The sequence below is a fragment of the Thalassophryne amazonica genome, chromosome 9 (genome assembly GCF_902500255.1).
Source record: "Thalassophryne amazonica chromosome 9, fThaAma1.1, whole genome shotgun sequence".
Taxonomy (NCBI): Eukaryota; Metazoa; Chordata; class Actinopteri; order Batrachoidiformes; family Batrachoididae; genus Thalassophryne; species Thalassophryne amazonica.
In genome coordinates, this window is record NC_047111.1 from 99,484,130 (window position 1) to 99,503,008 (window position 18,879).

Here is an 18,879-nt window from a genome sequence, read left to right on the forward strand (position 1 = left end):
AATCATTTATCTGGTTCTGTTGACATGGGTTTGCAAATGTAAATCTGGACATAAGTAGGACTCTGTAGAATTACGTAACTCATCAGTGGGGGAGTTGAGAATCTGATTTTGGATTGTCCACTGAGACATTCAGACAGTCAAATTACAAGCCTTAATCAGAATATGTTGAGAAGGTATAGAAATACAAATTTTAAAAAACCTGCAGAGATTCTTACATTTACTTTGACTTCTGTTTCATTGCTGACAGTATGAACCAAAGTTATTTCATGTTTTATGTGGTCAGCTTCATTTCATTTGTTAATATACATCCATTCCTGTATTTCAGGCCTACACCACATGAAAAAAAGAAAAAGCTGGGGCACTAAAGCATTTACAACTTTGTAATGTTGCCGTTCCTTCTCACAATAAAAGACATTTAGGCATTGACGATGCCCTTTCCCTTTACACAGTGACTTTCCTCCAAATTCTTTGAATCCTTTATTGATATTTTGTACTGTTGAGGGAGAAATATGCAAATCCTTTCCAATTTTTCTTTGAGCAACATTGTTTTTAAATGTTTCAGTGATTTTCTCACAGATTTGTTGAGAAACTGGAGATCCGCTGCCCATCTTTTCTCCGCAAAGACTCAGCCTTTCGTGAATACTTATTTTGTACCAAATCATTATTACAATCATTTGTTGACATCATTCTTTGTTTTTATATTTGTACATCATTACTAGCTCTAAATTGCCCTTGTCCCAACTTTTTCTTATTTGGGGTTGTAGATGCTAAGACTTTTGTACAACAGTGCATATGCTACATGTGACATATCATCATAAAACATGATAAAAAGTAATTTCTCCATTAACATGAATCATGTTCCAGTTACCGAGTAAAGCTGCATGGTCAGTGAACTGATGAAACTCCCATTATTCTCCTGGACTGCCAGAGTGACTCCAGCCCTGCACAAGAAGATCTGTCAGTTACAGGTCAAAGCAGCAACTAGGTCGTTGTCTATTTGATACATGAGAGAACAACACAAGCAGAGATTTAAACCCTTGTGAGAAGAGAAAGACGTAACATGAGGTCCGTGGCTTCACCGTGTAGCGTGACAACTTATGGAAACATGATGCTTTCTTAAGTGTATTCAAGCTGCAATTCATTTATGTGACTTAACTTCCCCAAACACGCTATTTACACAAAGATGTCCAGATAGCAGATGAAGCCTTTTGTATGAATATTAACCATTTTCTTACTGAATTACCAACAGTTTAATCATCAAAAAGTGAAATGGCACTCAGACTGCAGTTCTTTGCTGTAAAAAGGAGTTGTCTCATGCTCTTAAAGAAGAACATGCACTCAGAGAGCTGAAACAACACAAAACTATTATCTCCACACACTGACAAAGGAAGAATTTGTGTCTCACTTTGTGATGTCATAAGGTTGCTTCATGATGAAAAAGTAATAAATAGATGAAAGGAACACATTGCTTAGGATCCCATGCCCCATTATCCATTTACATCCAGAGTTGTGGCAGGAAGCGCATCCGATGTAAAACTTGTGGCAAATCAACATGTCGCCCACATTGAATCTGCTGTGGTAACCATGAGCAAATACAGGAGCAGACACAAGAAAGTGTAGTGGATACAAAGAAGGAAAACAGAAGAGATTCCGATCTACATCTTACTGCAAACTGAAACCAACTCTTGCACATAATGTTACTAACATCCCTCTAGTTTTTGTGTGCACAGACAACTGCAATCTCGTAATCTCTAATACTATTGGTTGATGGAGGTAACAATAAATTCCTTCGTGGCTCCACCTTTTTATCTGGATTTTACATTAAATTGAAAGATTACAGATTCTTCATAAAGTGCCATATAAAATCCTGAGCAATTAGAACATGGACCCATGGATCAGTGCCCCTCTGGATTTTTAATTATTCAGTGAACATCTTGAGGTAAGTAAAATGAGTAAGTAAAATGAGTAAAGCAAGTAAGTAAGCAAAGTAAGTAAGTTAGTAATGACCCAGTCACTCGGCAACGAAACCCTAACGAAACAAGAAATCTGGACTTTCGTTGGCATTGTTTAACCTTTGTGCAGCTTCGTTCCTGCAGCTGGCGCTTCGTCAGGATTTTTGAACTGTTGAAAAATTTGAACGAAGGACAATGAAAACCTCAATTCATCCGTGTTTCGTTTTGCTGTCGTTCTTTTTTTTTTATCATTTGTTTAATTTTTGTAACGTTATTGTATAGAAAAGTAAGTAAGCAGCCAAAGATAGTAAGTAAAGAGAGTATGTAAATAATTCAGTTCAACTGATTTATATAGTGCCAAATCACAACACAGGTCGTCTCAAGGTACAGTGAGGAAAATAAATATTTGAACACCCTGCGATTTTGCAAGTTCTCCCACTTAGAAATCATGGAGGGGTCTGAAATTTTCATCTTAGGTGCATGTCCACTGTGAGACATAATCTAAAAAAAATAAAATAAAATATATAAAAAATCCAGAAATCACAATGTATGAATTTTTTTTTTAATATATATATATATAATTTATTTGTATGTTACCGCTGCAAATAAGTATTTGACCCCCTACCAACCAACAAGAATTCTGGCTCACACAGACCTGTTAATTTTTCTTTAAGAAGCCCTCTTATTCTGCACTCTTTACCTGTATTAATTGCACCTGTTTGAACTTGTTACTTGTATAAAAGACACCTGTTCACACACTCAGTCAATCACACTCCAACCTGTCCACCATAGCCAAGACCAAAGAGCTGTCTAAGGACAGCAGGGACAAAACTGTAGACCTGCACTAGGCTGGGATGGACTACAGGACAACAGGCAAGCAGCTTAGTAGAAGACAACAACTGTTCTGATTATTTATTAGAAAGTGGAAGAAACACAGACTATCAGTCTCCCTCGGTCTGGGATTCCATGCAAGATCTCACTTTGTGGGGTAAGGATGATTCTGAGAAAGCTCAGAACTACACAGGAGAACCTGGTCAATGACCTGAAGAGAGTTGGGACCACAGTCACAAAGATTACATTAGTAACACATGATGCTGTCATGGTTTAAAATCCTGCAGGGCAGCAAGGTCCCCCTACTCAAGCCAGCACATGTCCAGGCCCGTTTGAAGTTCACCAGTGACCATCTGGATGATCCAGAGGAGGCATGGAAGAAGGTCATGTGGTCAGATGAGACCAGAATAGAGCTTTTTGGAATCAACTCCACTTACTTACCATGTTTAGAGGATGAGAACAACCCCAAGAAAATCATCTCAACCATGAAGCATGGGGTGGAAACATCATACTCTGGGGGTGCTCTTCTGCAAAGGGGACAAGACGACTGCACCATATTGAAGGGAGGATGCCATGGATGGGGGCATGTATTGCGAGATTTTGGCAAACAACCTCCTTCCCTCCATAAGAGCATTGAAGATGGGTCATGGCTGGGCCTTCCAGTTTGACAATGACCCCAAACACGCAGCCAGGGCAACTAAGGAGGGGCTCCGTAAGAAGCATTTCAAGGTCCTGGAGTGGCCTGGCCAGTCTCCAGACCTGAACTCAATAGAAAATCTTTGGCGGGAGCTGAAACTCCAAACCTGAAAGATCTATAGAAGATCTGTATGGAGGAGTGGACCAAAATCCCTGCTGCAGTTTGTGCAAACCTGATGAAAAACTACAGGAAACATTTGACCTCTGTAATTGCAAACAAAGGCTACTGTACCAAATATTAACATTGATTTTCACAGGTGTTGAAATACTTATTTGCAGCAGTAACATACAAATAAATTATTAAAAAATCATACATTGTAATTTCCAGATTTTTTTTTATTTTTTTTTAGATTATGTCTCTCACAGTGGACATGCACCTAAGATGAAAATTTCAGACCCCTCCATGATTTCTAAGTGGGAGAACTTGCAAAAGAGCAGGGCGTTCAGATACTTATTTTCCTCACTGTACTTCACAAGAGGAGGGTCCAAAGGAGCAGAACCAGCTCACTTTTACAACCTCCATTCTGTCAATCATAGCAATATAAAACATTAACACAAACCAATACAAAATACGAGATGTGTTACAACTAACAGCAGTGAAGCAAAATTGATAAAACAACAAAATTCAATAAAATAATTCAAACATGGGGTAAAAATGCAAATCAACACCACTAAATCTGTGTCAGCTGTCTTCAGTCTATAACATTATATGAAATAAAGAAAGTAAAATAAGCAAAGTCAGTAGACAACGTTTGTTTGTAAATAAAGCAAGTAAAGAATGAAAGCAAGTAAAACAAGTAAAGTAGCAAAGGTGGGATCAAGTCACCATCAAGTCACTCTCAAGTTATGAATCAGCAAATCCCAAGTCAAACCTCAACTCATAATGACCAGCAATTGTTTGGAAGCTGACTTGAAACGTGCCTTGGGACTTGCTGATTCATGACTTGAGAATGAATTGACAGTGACTTCGTCCCACCTCTGGTAAATAGGCAATATTTGCAAGTTAAAGTGAGTAAAGAAAGAAAGCTAATTAAGTAGGCAATGTTTGTAAAAGTAAGTAAAGAAAGAAAGTAAAATAAGTAAAGAAAGAAAATCAATCAATCAATCAATTTTTTTTTATATAGCGCCAAATCACAACAAACAGTTGCCCCAAGGCGCTTTATATTGTAAGGCAAGGCCATACAATAATTACGTAAAAACCCCAACGGTCAAAACGACCCCCTGTGAGCAAGCACTTGGCGACAGTGGGAAGGAAAAACTCCCTTTTAACAGGAAGAAACCTCCAGCAGAACCAGGCTCAGGGAGGGGCAGTCTTCTGCTGGGACTGGTTGGGGCTGAGGGAGAGAACCAGGAAAAAGACATACTGTGGAGGGGAGCAGAGATCAATCACTAATGATTAAATGCAGAGTGGTGCATACAGAGCAAAAAGAGAAAGAAACACTCAGTGCATCATGGGAACCCCCAGCAGTCTAAGTCTATAGCAGCATAACTAAGGGATGGTTCAGGGTCACCTGATCCAGCCCTAACTATAAGCTTTAGCAAAAAGGAAAGTTTTAAGCCTAATCTTAAAAGTAGAGAGGGTGTCTGTCTCCCTGATCTGAATTGGGAGCTGGTTCCACAGGAGAGGAGCCTGAAAGCTGAAGGTTCTGCCTCCCATTCTACTCTTACAAACCCTAGGAACTACAAGTAAGCCTGCAGTCTGAGAGCGAAGCACTCTATTGGGGTGATATGGTACTATGAGGTCCCTAAGATAAGATGGGACCTGATTATTCAAAACCTTATAAGTAAGAAGAAGAATTTTAAATTCTATTCTAGAATTAACAGGAAGCCAATGAAGAGAGGCCAATATGGGTGAGATATGCTCTCTCCTTCTAGTCCCCGTTAGTACTCTAGCTGCAGCATTTTGAATTAACTGAAGGCTTTTTAGGGAACGTTTAGGACAACCTGATAATAATGAATTACAATAGTCCAGCCTAGAGGAAATAAATGCATGAATGAGTTTTTCAGCATCACTCTGAGACAAGACCTTTCTAATTTTAGAGATATTGCGTAAATGCAAAAAAGCAGTCCTACATATTTGTTTAATATGCGCTTTGAATGACATATCCTGATCAAAATGACTCCAAGATTTCTCACAGTATTACTAGAGGTCAGGGTAATGCCATCCAGAGTAAGGATCTGGTTAGACACCATGTTTCTAAGATTTGTGGGGCCAAGTACAATAACTTCAGTTTTATCTGAGTTTAAAAGCAGGAAATTAGAGGTCATCCATGTCTTTATGTCTGTAAGACAATCCTGCAGTTTAGCTAATTGGTGTGTGTCCTCTGGCTTCATGGATAGATAAAGCTGGGTATCATTGAGCAGCCTGGTAGGAATGGGGTCTAATAGACATGTTGATGGTTTGGATGAAGTAACTAATGAAAATAACTCAGACAGAACAATCTGAGAGAAAGAGTCTAACCAAATACCGGCATCACTGAAAGCAGCCAAAGATAACGATACGTCTTTGGGATGGTTATGAGTAATTTTTTCTCTAATAGTTAAAATTTTATTAGCAAAGAAAGTCATGAAGTCATTACTAGTTGAAGTTAAAGGAATACTCGGCTCAATAGAGCTCTGACTCTTTGTCAGCCTGGCTACAGTGCTGAAAAGAAACCTGGGGTTGTTCTTATTTTCTTCAATTAGTGATGAGTAGTAAGATGTCCTAGCTTTACGGAGGGCTTTTTTTATAGAGCAACAGACTCTTTCTCCAGGCTAAGTGAAGATCTTCTAAATTAGTGAGACGCCATTTCCTCTCCAACTTACGGGTTATCTGCTTTAAGCTGCGAGTTTATGAGTTATACCACGGAGTCAGGCACTTCTGATTTAAAGCTCTCTTTTCCAAAGGAGCTACAGCATCCAAAGTTGTCTTCAATGAGGATGTAAAACTATTGACGAGATACTCTATCTCACTTACAGAGTTTAGGTAGCTACTCTGCACTGTGTTGGTATATGGCATTAGAGAACATAAAGAAGGAATCATATCCTTAAACCTAGTTACAGCGCTTTCTGAAAGACTTCTAGTGTAATGAAACTTATTCCCCACTGCTGGGTAGTCCATCAGAGTAAATAAGTAAAATAAGTAAAGATTATTTTTATTGACGCTCCTGCATCAATAAAACAGTCAGATTCTGTGGAGACTTTCAAGTCCAGACTTAAGACGCACTTATTTTCCCTTTCATATGGCTAGCACACTGGCATAGTATAGTTATGATTTTTACTCTTTTATTTAATTTTATTAGGAAACGGAGCGTGCTGCTGCCTCAACTTTACCTAAATTCTCGGTCTTTTAGTGAAGCTTAGGGCTAGTGGCCGGTGATCACCTTAGTATTTCCTGTTTTTCTTGTTGTTTAATGCTGACAGATTATACTGTATTTCCTGTCTTTCTGATGCCTGATTCTGTTTTTTTTTTTTTCTCTGTGTTTAAGGTGCTGCTCCATCCGGAGATGGGTGTGGTATTTGTGCTGGAGACCCTCCTGTCCTTGCACCAGCAGCATTTCCTGTATATTTGTTTTGTGAATTCTGTAATTTATGTTTTAGCATGGCCCAAGCAGAAGGTCACCCCTTTGAGTCTGGTCTGCTTCAGGTTTCTTCCTCAGAGGGAGTTTTTCCTTACCACTCTTGCTCTGGGGGTTAGTAAGGTTAGATCGTACTTGTGTGAAGCACCTTGAGGCAACTCTGTTGTGATTTGGCGCTATATAAATGAAAATAAATTGAAGTAAAGAAAAAGAAAGAAACCAAGTAAACTAATGAAAAAAGTAAGCATGTGTGTAATCTATCTAGAAAGTTGTTGTTTTATAAAAAATGAATTGGTTGGATACAGTATTGTGCCAAAGCTAATATTGAGAACAATAGAGAACTATGCTGAAAATACAAAAGAAAAATGAAATTATGAGTTGTATATTAATAAAAATGTATATAAAATGAATTTCAACAGTACCAGTAGTGATAACAATAGAGGAAGAAATACGGTGTGTGTCTGTGTGTGCATGTTTATACAAACGTTGACTTTAGTAACTTGTCTCTGTGTTTGTCACACTTTACTGTTCACAAGTTAAAAAAATCATAGTCAGACATTCAGCGGGTCACTTTTTCACTGCTAGCAACAGCAGCTGGACTGAGCAGTCCTCATGTGGACTGGAAAATGTCCTAACAGTGCTACTATATACATATGATTAAATTAAAGCCATAAAAGTATAAGAATTACTTACACACTTATCTCAGTATTGTTGACCAGGTACTGGAGCGGATAGCGGCAGGAGAACTTGTAGATCACTGCTTGGTCATATGAAATGGTTCCTGTAGACGTGTCCTCGGTGGAGACCATGCCTGAGATTTTAATGTGCTGGACATATGACAAGTCTTTAAACACCCCACTGCCCATTTCATTTATGATCTGTCAGAGAGAAAGAAAAAACTGAATCAACAAATCAAGAAGCTTCACAAGCAAAAATCAGCAGGTTCTACGAAGAGAAATATCATTTTGGTTTTGTTTGTGATCCTTTTGTGTGGCATCTGCTGAGATTTGTTTTTCCCAGACTGAAAATTTTTTTTATGATTTTGCCCTCATTTATTTGTCAATGAAAAACAAGTATTATTGTTCCTGTTTATTATGGTTTGTGGGCAGGATTAAATGCTGCTGTATGAGGCAAGGTTCTGTTATATTGCATCATATTATATTAATATAACTAAGGCAAAGCCTTGGACGGAACATCGACGTAGGTTGATGTAAATATATTGTGTTGATTGTATGTGATACACCACAGTTCAATTGCTTGGGTGTATGAAGGACTTGAGATGAAGGTACTTTAAATAGACTAACACAATTTGTTAATGACAAACTATTGTGGAATTTAATGGTACATGCATATGGATTTATTAAAGGTATTCATGAAAATATCATTGCTAAGTAGAATATCAACACAAACTTCTGTACTCTTGAGATTGACAGATTTATTTAATGATCAATGTAATTTACAACAACAGTACATAACATGTTGACGTTGAATGCCTCAAAAATGCAACCTGAGGTAGATGTAACAAAATCTGCCAATAATGAACTAATGTATCCAGTCCATAACTCAAAATGTCACTCGCATGTCACAAAAAACAGGGGTTGGGCAGCAGTGGGTAATATTTTTCAAATCTCATGAAATTTATTTATTTTTACCAATGTATTTTTAGCCCTAAAGGAACCAAAAAATGAAGCAGCTCCTTGAAAAAGTTGAAGTTTGTTTTTCTGGACCACCCTATGCTCTGCTGTTTAGATTAAAGCTATACTGTGTGTAGATTTCTGAAAAGGGTAGCAAATAAAAGCTTTCAAAAAGTTTTTTTTAAGCCTCATTGATTTTAAATGGGATTGACTTAAAGCTGTCCCCTCAAAATGTGTTTATCCTGAAGTATTTCAACAATGTGTAGGTTAAAGTCTTTCTATAATATGATGCTGCATTAGAAAAGAGTAGCAATGGTTAGTGAATGAAATATACACTAGTGTTCAGAATAATACTAGTGCTATGTGACTAAAAAGATTAATTCAGGTTTTAAGTATATTTCTTATTGTTACATGGGAAACAAGATACCAGTAGATTCAGTAGATTCTCACAAATCCAACAAGACCAAGCATTCGTGATATGCACACACTTAAGGCTATGAAATTGGGCTATTAGTAAAAAAAAGTAGAAAAGGGGGTGTTCACAATAATAGTAGCATCTGCTGTTGATGCTACAAACTCAAAACTATTATGTTCAAACTGCTTTTTTAGCAATCCTGTGAATCACTAAACTAGTATTTAGTTGTATAACCACAGTTTTTCATGATTTCTACACATCTGCAAGGCATTAATTTTGTTGGTTTGGAACCAAGATTTTGCTTGTTTACTAGTGTGCTTGGGGTCATTGTCTTGTTGAAACACCCATTTCAAGGGCATGTCCTCTTCAGTATAAGGCAACATGACCTCTTCAAGTATTTTGACATATCCAAACTGATCCATGATACCTGGTATGCGATATATAGGCCCAACACCATAGTAGGAGAAACATGCCCATATCATGATGCTTGCACCACCATGCTTCACTGTCTTCACTGTGAACTGTGGCTTGAATGCAGAGTTTGGGGGTCGTCTCACAAACTGTCTGCAGCCCTTGGACCCAAAAAGAACAATTTTACTCTTTATGGATTTATGGATGTGCTGAGGGAAGACATGCAGGTGGCTGGTGTGATAGAGGAAGACACAGAGGACAGGGTGAGATGGAAACTACTGATCTACTGTGGCAACCCCAAACAGGAACAGCCGAACAGAGAAGAAGACAACAACAAGAAGAGGTGTTTTACCAATGAAGAACAGGTGGCTTGGCATTACATTTGGGGGATGTGAGGTTTTGGGATGAGGGGTGTACATGTGTTCTCATAAGTCTCCTAGTTTCAGTGTGCAGCTTGACTTCAAATTCAACTTACAGTCATCTGGGTGGAACAAGCAGCAATTCCCTGATTTGTGATGGGAATACTGAATGTGAGAACAGGTGGGTTGGTCTTCCAGTCAGGAGTCCCTTTGCATTCATCTTTTGAGCGCTGCGAGTTAAGAGACACCATTGTCTCATTGTATCCTGCAAAATACATGGGGCACAGGAGGATCTTAAGGTCCACCTTCTCAGAGCCGCACAAGACATCAATGTCTGAGTTAGCTGAGGACAGAAAGAATAAGACAAAAATTGTCTTTAAGGTATTTTGCCTGAGATGAAATGTCACAAATGTTCATTGACCTCATTTGGGTGCACAATGGCGTTCCTTTGCCATTACATAACAGCTGAGTGGATCTTTGTCATTTGATTGGTGCTTTGTATGTCACGTGACATGGATTAATTGTCCCATTTGTGTTGCTTTGCATTTACCGTGCAATTTGGTTCCATTTACCATGCAAATATGGTTCCATACATTTTGTACCATTGCACGCTGCGACCCACACACATACACTAGTGGGTGCGGTGTTTAGCTAAACATGGCGGAGTTTGTTTTGTTGACATACAACGATTTGAAGGAGTGAATTGATAGTACTAATTTTCTAACACACACAAAAAAAAACAAATCCACTACACCGTAAGCCGTCTGGAGACATGAAGAGCTGCTGGGATGAAGAGGATGAAGTTGGGATGAAGTGTTGGACTAATTTCTGCTGTGATTTTTTTTTTTTTTTTGCTGAAGTCTTTTTTTTTTTTTTGGAAGTACATGAAGTCAGTGCACGGCATCACGGAATACATCGTCAGAATTATTTTTGAACTATCTTAACTATTTTTCTGAGTTGACTGATAACAATTTTGGACTCCTATTTAAACTTTGTGTTGGATTGTAGACATCAAAGCACCAGTGGAACACCGAAATGTAAGTCCCTTTTCTGTTGCTTATAAATTAATAAAATATCAAATGACAAGGATCTATTTTAGCCATTATATAAAACACATAATGAATGTTTTTACATTCTTTCAACGGAACAAATATTTAATTCGGTGAAAGCTGGAATGTACCATTGAACTCATAAACATTCATTATTTGTATAATATGAACTCCATGATGGATTTTTTTTTTTTTTTTTTACTTCAAGGGCAAAGTTTGACCACAAATATATTATTGTGCAATTTACCATTTATTTTTCACTTGTCAATCATTTTTTCACTTGTCCATAAGTTTATAATGAAATTGTAAGTGTATCTTTAACAAAAAATAAATTGAAAAAAGAAAAAAGAAGAATAAGAAGAAAAATCAAGCTTTTCAATAGCATACAAAGATGCGTAAAAGTATCAAGATATTTGGACTATTGATTCTGCTATTTCTGATTTACTTTTTCATCAGCGTTCACAGGGAGCAGCTTTACCATTCTATCATAAAAACATGCTATACATTCCCAAATCTCTTGTTTAAACATCTGAAAGTCAAGGTCATACTTCCAGTATCAAATGTCACAGGGAGTAGATTATCACTTTGTCTAAACTAAAAAAGCTACACTTTCCAAATCCCTGTTGTTAAAGGCAGGACGCTAGCAAAGCTCAAGGTCATGCTACTGTTTTTGACAAATGTTTGTCTTGGTCAGACATTAAAAGAAATGTCATGAATGCTCTGCTTTTAATAAACAAATAGATTTTCTTTTGAAATCACTTGTTTGCTTTTTTGAAAAATTTGGATTTGTTTAAGCCAGCCCATTCTCAGACTTTTTTTTTGTGATACTGTCATGAAACACGTCCCGTTTTCGTGATAAGGTCAAGTTTAGTTAACTGTTTTTAACCCTAGCCCCCCCCCACTCCCCACCTGTGTCACCTCAAATTTTGTGATACCATCAGAAATTCATTTTGTGATGCTGTCAGGAAAATGTGACACATTTCATGATCGTATCACAAATTAATAGCCTTTTCGTCATGGCAGCACAAATTCATTCTAATGCATTCCATGATGGCTGCACGAAATTAAAAGTGAAGCGGGGGGGTTATGGTTAGGTGGGGGGGAGGAGGAGTAAGATTAGGTTATGGTTAAGGTTAGGGCCGGGGGTAGGAGTAGGGTTAGGAATAGTGAGTTAAAAAAAACCCTGTCATGAAAATTTGACTCATTTCGTCACGTGAGCACGAAAAAAAAAAAAAAAAACTGTGAGATTGGGCTGGAACTGACGTGAGATTGGGTTGGTTTAAGCACACGTTCTGTATTTGAAGAATCGATGTGCCTGTGAAACAATAAGCAAGCCTGACTGTATACAGCAAGCATCTGAAGCTCAGGGTCAATCTCCTGTTTATGATTTTCTTGATGTAACATTGGAAGTCACAGGGACCAGCCTTGCCACTATAACTTTTATAAAAACATTCCAAAGCTCTTATCTAATCATCTGTATAAATGAAATGCTACTGAAACAGTGTCATACTGTCAGAATGAAAGGTCACAATGAGCACATGACTACTTTGCTTAAAGATTTATAAAGCTACACTTTTAAAGTCCCTGTTGTTAAAGGTATAGGACACTAGCAAAGCACAAGGTCATATGCTTGTGTAGGTCAGATATTCCCCAAAAAATCTGGATAAAATAGGCCTGGATTTTGTGTCAGTAGACATTCTGTCACTGAGTATTCCGGGTTTGTGTGAAACAGTAACCAGGCCTTATATGTAACTGATGCGCAAAGTCATACTCCATCCATCCTGGCTAACTTTTTCACAGGTCAAAGATCACAAACAGGGATGACAGTTTATTTATTTTTACTACTACTACTTCTTATGATTTATTATTAAACTAAAGATGCACTTTTCAAATCACTCTTATTAAAGTGCATCCACATAAACTGGGACATTATTGAGGCTTAAGGTCATGTGTTTGTTTTTACTGTAATTTTCCTGTAGTTCAAAGGTCACAAAGATGCAACTATCATCTCATATTCTACCGAAAGCACACACAGTCCAAATTACGAGGAAGGGGAAATAAAACCACACACAGAAAAATGTAAGCACTTCACTGACCTGGCATTCTGAATGTTCTCGGATCCAAACAACGATTCTGAAGCTGAGCAAAACAGTACATGGAAATTTGATAAAGAACTACAGCCAGCCACATCATTGGAGAAAAAGCTACAGAATAGGAGAGAAATTCAGAAATCAAGAGTGTATTTGATCTACTCTTTACAAGACAGCAAAATATGAAATAGCTTTAAAAAAGCAATAAATTGCACAAATCTGTACATAAACATCATCAAAGAGCCCATCACATATCTGTAACAAACAAACAAATTTATTGAAGATGTCAAACTAAAAATATGAAAATTTTATTTAAAAACTCTATCCAACAGGCAAGTATTCAAAGTGAAGACACTGGAAAAAACTTTTGCCAATAAATAAACAATATGTCTTTAGGTTTAACTTGTTTTTTTCTGGTCTATTTTCTCATTGCATAATAATATAACACTAACTGTAATTAATTTATAATTAATTATTTCTTTTAGTGGTTTCTGCTGTTTTGGTATTTGGCAGAATGGCTTGCAGAGGTGCTGTGCACCTGTTTGATCCTTTCCAATCACTGGTACGTTAAAATTATTTTGAATTGTTTTTAAAGTTTATTGATGTCAATTATAAGAATTTTTAAGGTTTTTGTAATATTTTAACCTTTGTGTATTTCATCATTGTGATTATTTCATTTTGTGGGTTTTTAACTATTTTGTTATCATTAACAATTTTATGTATTCAATTGTATGCGTATAATGTATGTTGTTAGCCAGTGGAAAACACATAATAAATAAAACTAAACTCCACAGTGAAGCATTAGTTAGCTGAAATCATGAGTGTTTGATAAATTATTTAAATAGCAACTTGAATGTATTTCTTAAATCCACACTCTGCCTATGAAAATGATTGAATGTTTAAAAAAAAAAAAATCTGAAATTCATAGAAAATAGAAATAGGTGTTGAAACTGATGAACACACACAGTGACGCATGTGAAACAGTTGCTTTGTCCTCTGACTTTCTGTCTTTTTTGTTTGTAAAATTTGTTTTCCCTTGATAACCAATAATCTGCTAAGTGAAAAGTTAACTGTTATAATGCTAAAGTGCTAAAGCATTTAGCTGAAGCTACTGACATTTTTATTAACTTTAGAATGAACTATTATTATTTTTTGTTCTTATTTCTGGCTTGAAAAATCTTGAAAAACAGATCCACAAAGCTGAAAATTTAATATACTTTAGTGTAAACATGGAGGTTCCCAAAAATGTTTAGCATGCTAAAATCAGATGATCAAGATTTATACAATGAATAATTAAATGGACAAATACTTTGTATCCAACATACAGTTTCTTCAAAGTACCAAAAGCATTAAATTAATAAGAAATATGAAGAAATAAAAATGCACACATAAATAACATTAATTAATCCATTTATTCTGAAGTGAACTCCTGATCCTTCATCTTTTCGCGGCAATGCTTTTTGCCTTCACATGATGTGTCAGTTTTGTTTTGTGTATAAACTCCAACACGAGCAAATATCTGATTTTAGGGTTTACAAACCCTTTTTAACAATTAAATGTGATTCAAAATCATGTTAGCTAACTTAAAATAGCAGAACTAAATTTAGTGGTAGCTAACTGGTTTGCTAATGGTTTTCAAAGTTATCTTAAAAAAATAATCTGCTGGTAAAAGATTTTGAAGTCAGGACTTATATCGTACCCCAAAACGTGAACTCTACAGGTCTGGTACAAGAAGTAGAGAGCTGCAGCATTTTTATACACAGAAGAAAGAATTTTAAGTCCCTTAGTGTTACTCCACGTTCACACCGCACACGACGTGAGCGACGGCGGCGACAGGTTGCCATGTAATCCCTATGGAAGGACGCCTTGTGGCGCCACAAAAGTTCGAGCCCCGCAATACGACGCGATGGATGCTGCGTTCTATTTACCTTGGAAGTTGTACGTGTAAATGACATCAGTAAAGAATGCCACAAAAAATATTCAGCATACCAAAGAGACTTTATAAAGGAAGACGGTCATAGCCAGTATATAATGGCCCCAGTTGATAAAAACACATTGCGTGGTATTTCAGACAAAAAAAATACACATTAGCGTTCACGATTTATTAAACTGGACACAAAAAAGACAGAACTGCTGAAAAACATTTAAATCTACAACTTTCACTGCTGTTGTTCCTGGGCGTAGCCATGTTGAATTGTGAACTTGGAGTACTTGGGGCTCATACAAGTTGATGAGTTGGAATTTCGACTTCAGGGGCATTACTGGGACAGGCATAACAGGGACACTGGTCCGATCAGCATTGGTGCCAGCCAGTTCAAAAACGGTCTTTAATGACTCACGTGGGGAGGGTCAGAGGTTGGGACACAGGAGAGCAGTCCACAACTTGCAACAGTGTCCGTGAGGGGATAGGCAGGAGATGCAGCAAAATGTCCAAAAACACAAGAAGCAATTAACAGCAAAAGAGTCCAAAGAGCAAGCAAGGTCAAACATTTACAAGAGGCAAATAAAGGTCAGCAACAAGAAAACAGTCACTGGGAAACACTAGAAGTAATGCAAGAAGAAATCAACAAAGTACAAGCATTCAAGCAGTGCACGAGAGGAACACAGGGGTATAAATACACACTGGAGGCAATCACGCGAATGAATGACAGGTGAGTGTAACAGCTGAGGAGAGACACAGGAAGAAAGTTTACAAAGCATACAAAGAAACCAAGACCGTTAAAATAAAACAGGAAGAAGCAACTACAATAAATATAGAAACATAACCATGATCAAATAAACACAGGAATGAAACACAATAAAACCAGACTACAATAACTCAGAAACTAAACTGCAGAACATTTAAATAAACACCAAAGACATACAAGGATAAAGACAGCACACAGACATGAAAACCCGCAGGGAGCCCAAACAACAGTCACAAAGGAGACGCAGAGGACAAGGACAGACACAGACATGAAAACCCACAGGGAACTCAAAATAACACCAGGAACAACACAAAGGGGTGCAGAGAATAAGGACAGACAGACAGACAGGGATCGTGATACTCTCCCAGTTCCTGCAGCTGAAAAACATCCCTGCAGCATGATGCTGCCACCACCATGTGTTCCTGTAGGGGTGTGCCTAGTTTCCTCCAAACATGATGCCTAGCATTTGCACCAAAGAGTTCAATCTTTGTGTCGTCAGACCACAGAATTTTGTTTCTCATGGTCTAAGAGTCCTTCAGGTGCCTTTCATCAAACTCCAGGTGGGCTGCCATGTGCCTTTTACTCAGGAGTGGCTTCTGTATGGCAATTCTACCATACAGGCCTCATTGGTGGGTTGCTGCAGAGATGTCCTTCCAGAGGTGTCCTTCTGGAAGCTTCTCTCTCCACAGAGGAATAATGGAGCTCTAACAGAGTGACCATCAGGTTCTCAGTCACCTCCCTCACTAAGGCCCTTCTCCCCCTATTGCTCAGTTTAGACGGGCAGCCAACTATAGGAAGAGTCCTGGTGGATCTGAACTTCTTCCATTTAAGGATGATGGAGACCACTGTGCTCATTGGGACCTTCAAAGCAGCAGAAATGTTTTTGTAATTTTCCCCAGATTTGTGCCTCCAGACTCATGTCTCAGAGGTCTACATACAATTCCTTTGACTTCATGCTTGGTTTGTGCTCTGACATGTCAACTGTGGGACCTTATATGTAGACAGGTGTGTGTCTTTCCAGATCATGTTCAATCAACTGCATTTACCCCATGTGGACTCCAATTAAGCTGTAGAAACATCTCAAGGATGATCAGTGGAAACAAAATCAACCCCCCCCCCCCCCCCCCCCCCCCCCCCCCCCCAAAAAAACAACATTTTTCACATTGCCTTGATGGAGTATTGTGTGTAGAATTTTGACACAAACAAAGCAATTTAATCTATTTTCTAATAAGGGTGTAACATAACAAAATGTGACAAACTGAAGCACTGTGAATACTTTCCGGATGTACTGTGTATATACAACATGAGGCAAATAAGTATTTGATCCACTGTTGAGTGGGTTTTCCCACCTACAAAGAATGGAGAGGTCTGTGATTTTTATCATAGCTACACTTCTGTGAGAGACAGAATGTAAAAACAAATTTCAGAAAGTCACATTGTATGATTTTTAAATAATTAATTTGCATTTTATTGCATGAAATATGTATTTGATACAATAGAAAAACAGACCTTAATATTTTATACAGAAACCTTTGTTTGCAGTTACAGAAGTCAGATGTTTCCTGTAGTTCTTGACCAGTTTGCACACTCCAGCAAAGATTTTGGTCCACTCCTCCATAGAGATCTTTTCCAGATCTTTCAGGTTTGGAGTTTCAGCTCCCTCCAAAGATTTTCTACTGAGTTCAGGTCTGGAGACTGGCTAGGCCACTCCAGGACCTTGAAAGGGTTCTTACGGAGCCACTTCTTAGTTGCCCTGGCTGTGTGTTTTGGGTCATTGTCATTCTGGAAGATTCATCCACGACCATCTTCAATGCTCTTACTGAGGGAAGGAGGTTGTTTGCCAAACTCTTGTGATACATGACCCCATCCATCTTCCCTTCAATACGGTGCAGTCGTCCTGTCCCCTTTGCAGAAAAGCCCAAACAAAAATGATGTTTCCACCCCCATGCTTCACGGTTGGGATGGTGTTCTTGGGGTTGTTCTCATCCTCCAAACATGGTAAGTGGAGTTTCTAGCAAAAAGCTCTATTTTGGTTTCATCTGACCACGTGACCTTCTCCCATGCCTCCTCTGGATCATACAGATGGTCATGGCTAACTTAATATGGGCCTGGACATGTGCTGGCTTGAGCAGGAGAACCTTGCCTGCCCTGCTGGATTTTAAACCACGACAGCATCATGTGTTACTAATGTAATCTTTGCGACTGTGGTCTCAGCTCTCTTCAGGTCATTGACCAGGCCTTCCCGTGTAGTTCTGGGCTTTTTTCGAATCATCCTTATCCCACAAGGCGAGATCTTGCATGGAGCCCCAGACTGGGTAAGATTGACAGTCATCTTGTGTTTCTTCCATTTTCTAATAATTATGCCAACAGTTGTTGTCTTCTGCCAAGCTGCTTGCCTGTTGTCCTGTAGTCCATCCCAGCCTGGTGCCAGTCTACAATTTTGTCTCTGGTGTCCTTAGACAGCTCTTTGGTTTTGGCCTTGGTGGACAGGTTGGAGTGTGATTGAGTGTGTGAACAGGTGTCTTTTATACAGGTAACAAGTTCAAACAGGTGCAATTAATACAGGCAAAGCGTGCAGAATAGGAGGGATTCTTAAAGAAACACTAACAGGTCTGTGAGATTGGATGGATGGTGATCAAATACTTATTTCATGCAAAACAAAATTCCAATTAATGATTTAAAAATCATACAATGTGATTTTCTGATTTTTTTTAAAGCTTCTGTATCTCACAGTTGAAGTGTACCTACGATAAAAATTACAGACCTCTTCATTCTTTGTAGGTGGGAAAACCTGCAAAATCGACATTGGATCAAATACTTATTTGCCTCACTGTATGTATGTATATATATGCTGTGTGGAAAAGTGTATAAAGTGTAGAAACCTACCTTGTACAGATGGTCAGCGTTTGCCTCAATCGAAGTTCAGCGTTTCTGCCCTCGCCTTCATGACTTTCGGGCATTTATAGTGACCCCCTTTGAGCTGATGACTATAAAAACAATTCACAACAAATGCTTTGAGAAGAAAAGGAAAGCAGCAACATAAGTAGCTGTGAACGTCACAGGTGGATCGTGTGTCACACAAGCAACAATGCACTTTTGTATATGAAGTGTCTGCTCACATTATGTTAAGTACATCAATTTTTTCTGATGGAAAATCATGCTACATGAAAATAACAATGTGTTTAAAAAAAGATCATA

The 18,879-nt window shown here is 38.1% G+C and overlaps 1 protein-coding gene across 1 annotated transcript in view; it reads right to left on the bottom strand.

Annotated features, from left to right (window-relative positions):
• LOC117517993 (zona pellucida-like domain-containing protein 1) overlaps nucleotides 1–18,835 on the bottom strand; it is a 31,192-nt gene extending 12,357 nt beyond the window's left edge. Inside the window, exons 1-5 of the mRNA XM_034179109.1 lie at nucleotides 18,568–18,835; nucleotides 13,001–13,108; nucleotides 9,972–10,198; nucleotides 7,730–7,914; nucleotides 869–941 (exon numbers count right to left, since the gene is read on the bottom strand). Of these exons, the coding sequence (XP_034035000.1) occupies nucleotides 869–941; nucleotides 7,730–7,914; nucleotides 9,972–10,198; nucleotides 13,001–13,097 (582 nt within the window). The 5' untranslated portion in view covers nucleotides 13,098–13,108; nucleotides 18,568–18,835. The remainder of the gene's footprint in view (nucleotides 1–868; nucleotides 942–7,729; nucleotides 7,915–9,971; nucleotides 10,199–13,000; nucleotides 13,109–18,567) is intronic.
• Nucleotides 18,836–18,879: the final 44 nt, after the last annotated feature.